At 42.4% G+C, this 1,572-nt stretch overlaps 1 protein-coding gene across 1 annotated transcript; it reads left to right on the forward strand.

Moving 5' to 3' along the window:
* Positions 1-568: 568 nt before the first annotated feature.
* Pmar_PMAR009647 (hypothetical protein) lies at positions 569-1,150 on the forward strand (the record flags this gene model as incomplete). The annotated part of the gene is made up of 2 exons (XM_002769753.1): positions 569-719; positions 1,028-1,150. Coding segments are annotated over 2 exons (274 nt in total), but the record flags the coding sequence as incomplete, so codon positions are not given.
* Between the last annotated feature and the right edge of the window lie 422 nt (positions 1,151-1,572).

Below are 1,572 nucleotides of genomic sequence, written 5' to 3' on the forward strand. Positions count from 1 at the left end.
GAAACCGCTATCATCTATCATAGTCTGTTCAGCCCATACTAGAGCTCACTCTATCACCATCCAAGAGCGATACAGTCGATGAGTACACCGCTGTTGTTATAGATGTGGACGAAAAACAAGATAAGATGCAGAAAACTATTACTAATGTGATGAGCGATTTCAAGAAGGAATGTGCAGAGATGGAAGAGGAAAGGAAGAAGACGGCTGAGGAGAACACCATGTCAGTTACACTCTGGAAATACTCCTCACGAGTGACTGGATTTCGTGATATAGTTCAAATTGAATAATAACAGATTCTAAATCTACGGAAAATTCTCTATTGTATAGTCATTTCGGCTCCCTCCGTCTGCTTCGGACACTATATCACGGAAATCGGTCACCCGTGTTATATAATGATCCATGATCATTAAACAAAATCGTAACCTACGATTTGCAACGTCATCGAGGAATCCTCAACGACGTTACAATGGTCGCAATTTATTCAATTTATGCACAAGGTTTGATATCAATTGTGTTGCTTAGCTTTCTCGCTATTCCTGATCATTGTAACGGTTCTCCTCCTCGGCAGGCTTAGAGCGAAATTGAAAGGGTTCCTTGAAGACGTTAATGAACAGAGAACGGAGACTCAGACCAAACAGAAGATGATGGATGAACTTCTGGAACAGTATAAGAACACACATCACGAACAAAGCGAAACCATCAAAAAGTTATGTAACGAAGTAAGTGACCACCGCTCGTAGAAGTGTTGGAATACACGAGCGCATTCCTCAGCTGAGCTCAGGAGTTTATATGTACAGTGGGGAAGGAGTGTACAGAAACCAACGAGAATTTTCCATAATTTCGTCAGAAATTCTGAGAATTTTAAATTCTGACTCAGAATTTTCATATTGTCGCAAACACATGTAGTTGAGCATGTTACGTGCTGCATGTGCATATTTTCCCACACTGGCTCGTTGCTCGTTAGTTGAGCTCGCTTCGGCGAGTCAGCCTAAGAAAGGGAGCGATATCCCCGTCTCTCTGTGATCAGCGTGACTCACTAGTGTTGTGTGTGGAGAAACAACGAGAGGAGATAAAGGAGTACAGCATGAAGATCGACGATATGGGCGGCGTATTCGGCAAGTCGACTGAGGCGTTGAAGAAGCTCAAGTGAGAAGTTCGCCGTTTACACTCACCGCTGTTGATGACTATTTATTGAGATCATATACAGTTAGATGACCACACGAAGCGATCGCTAGCGTTGCGAGCCTCGCGATACGATCATCTTGATGCGAACTAATTGCGATCGACTGTGGTCGACAATCCTATTGTATTTTCTATGACTTGTGACTCTCGTGAAGTCGGAACTTTCCAACGATGCACAAAAGAGGGTCATTAGTCTTGTAAAACCTCTGGGGATAGTTCTTCAGTCATTATTTTGAAATATTGACTCACTAAATTGTGACTGCACTGATCGATTATATCAGCAACGCTACAGCCAGCACGCTTTGGGGACAGATATCTGTGTCAGCTGACACAATCAAAATATTCGTTTGATGTAGACAATCATCTGAAAATAGAGAACAAGAATAACTG

This window comes from Perkinsus marinus, assembly GCF_000006405.1.
Source record: "Perkinsus marinus ATCC 50983 genomic scaffold scf_1104296964978, whole genome shotgun sequence".
Lineage (NCBI taxonomy): Eukaryota > Perkinsozoa > Perkinsida > Perkinsidae > Perkinsus > Perkinsus marinus.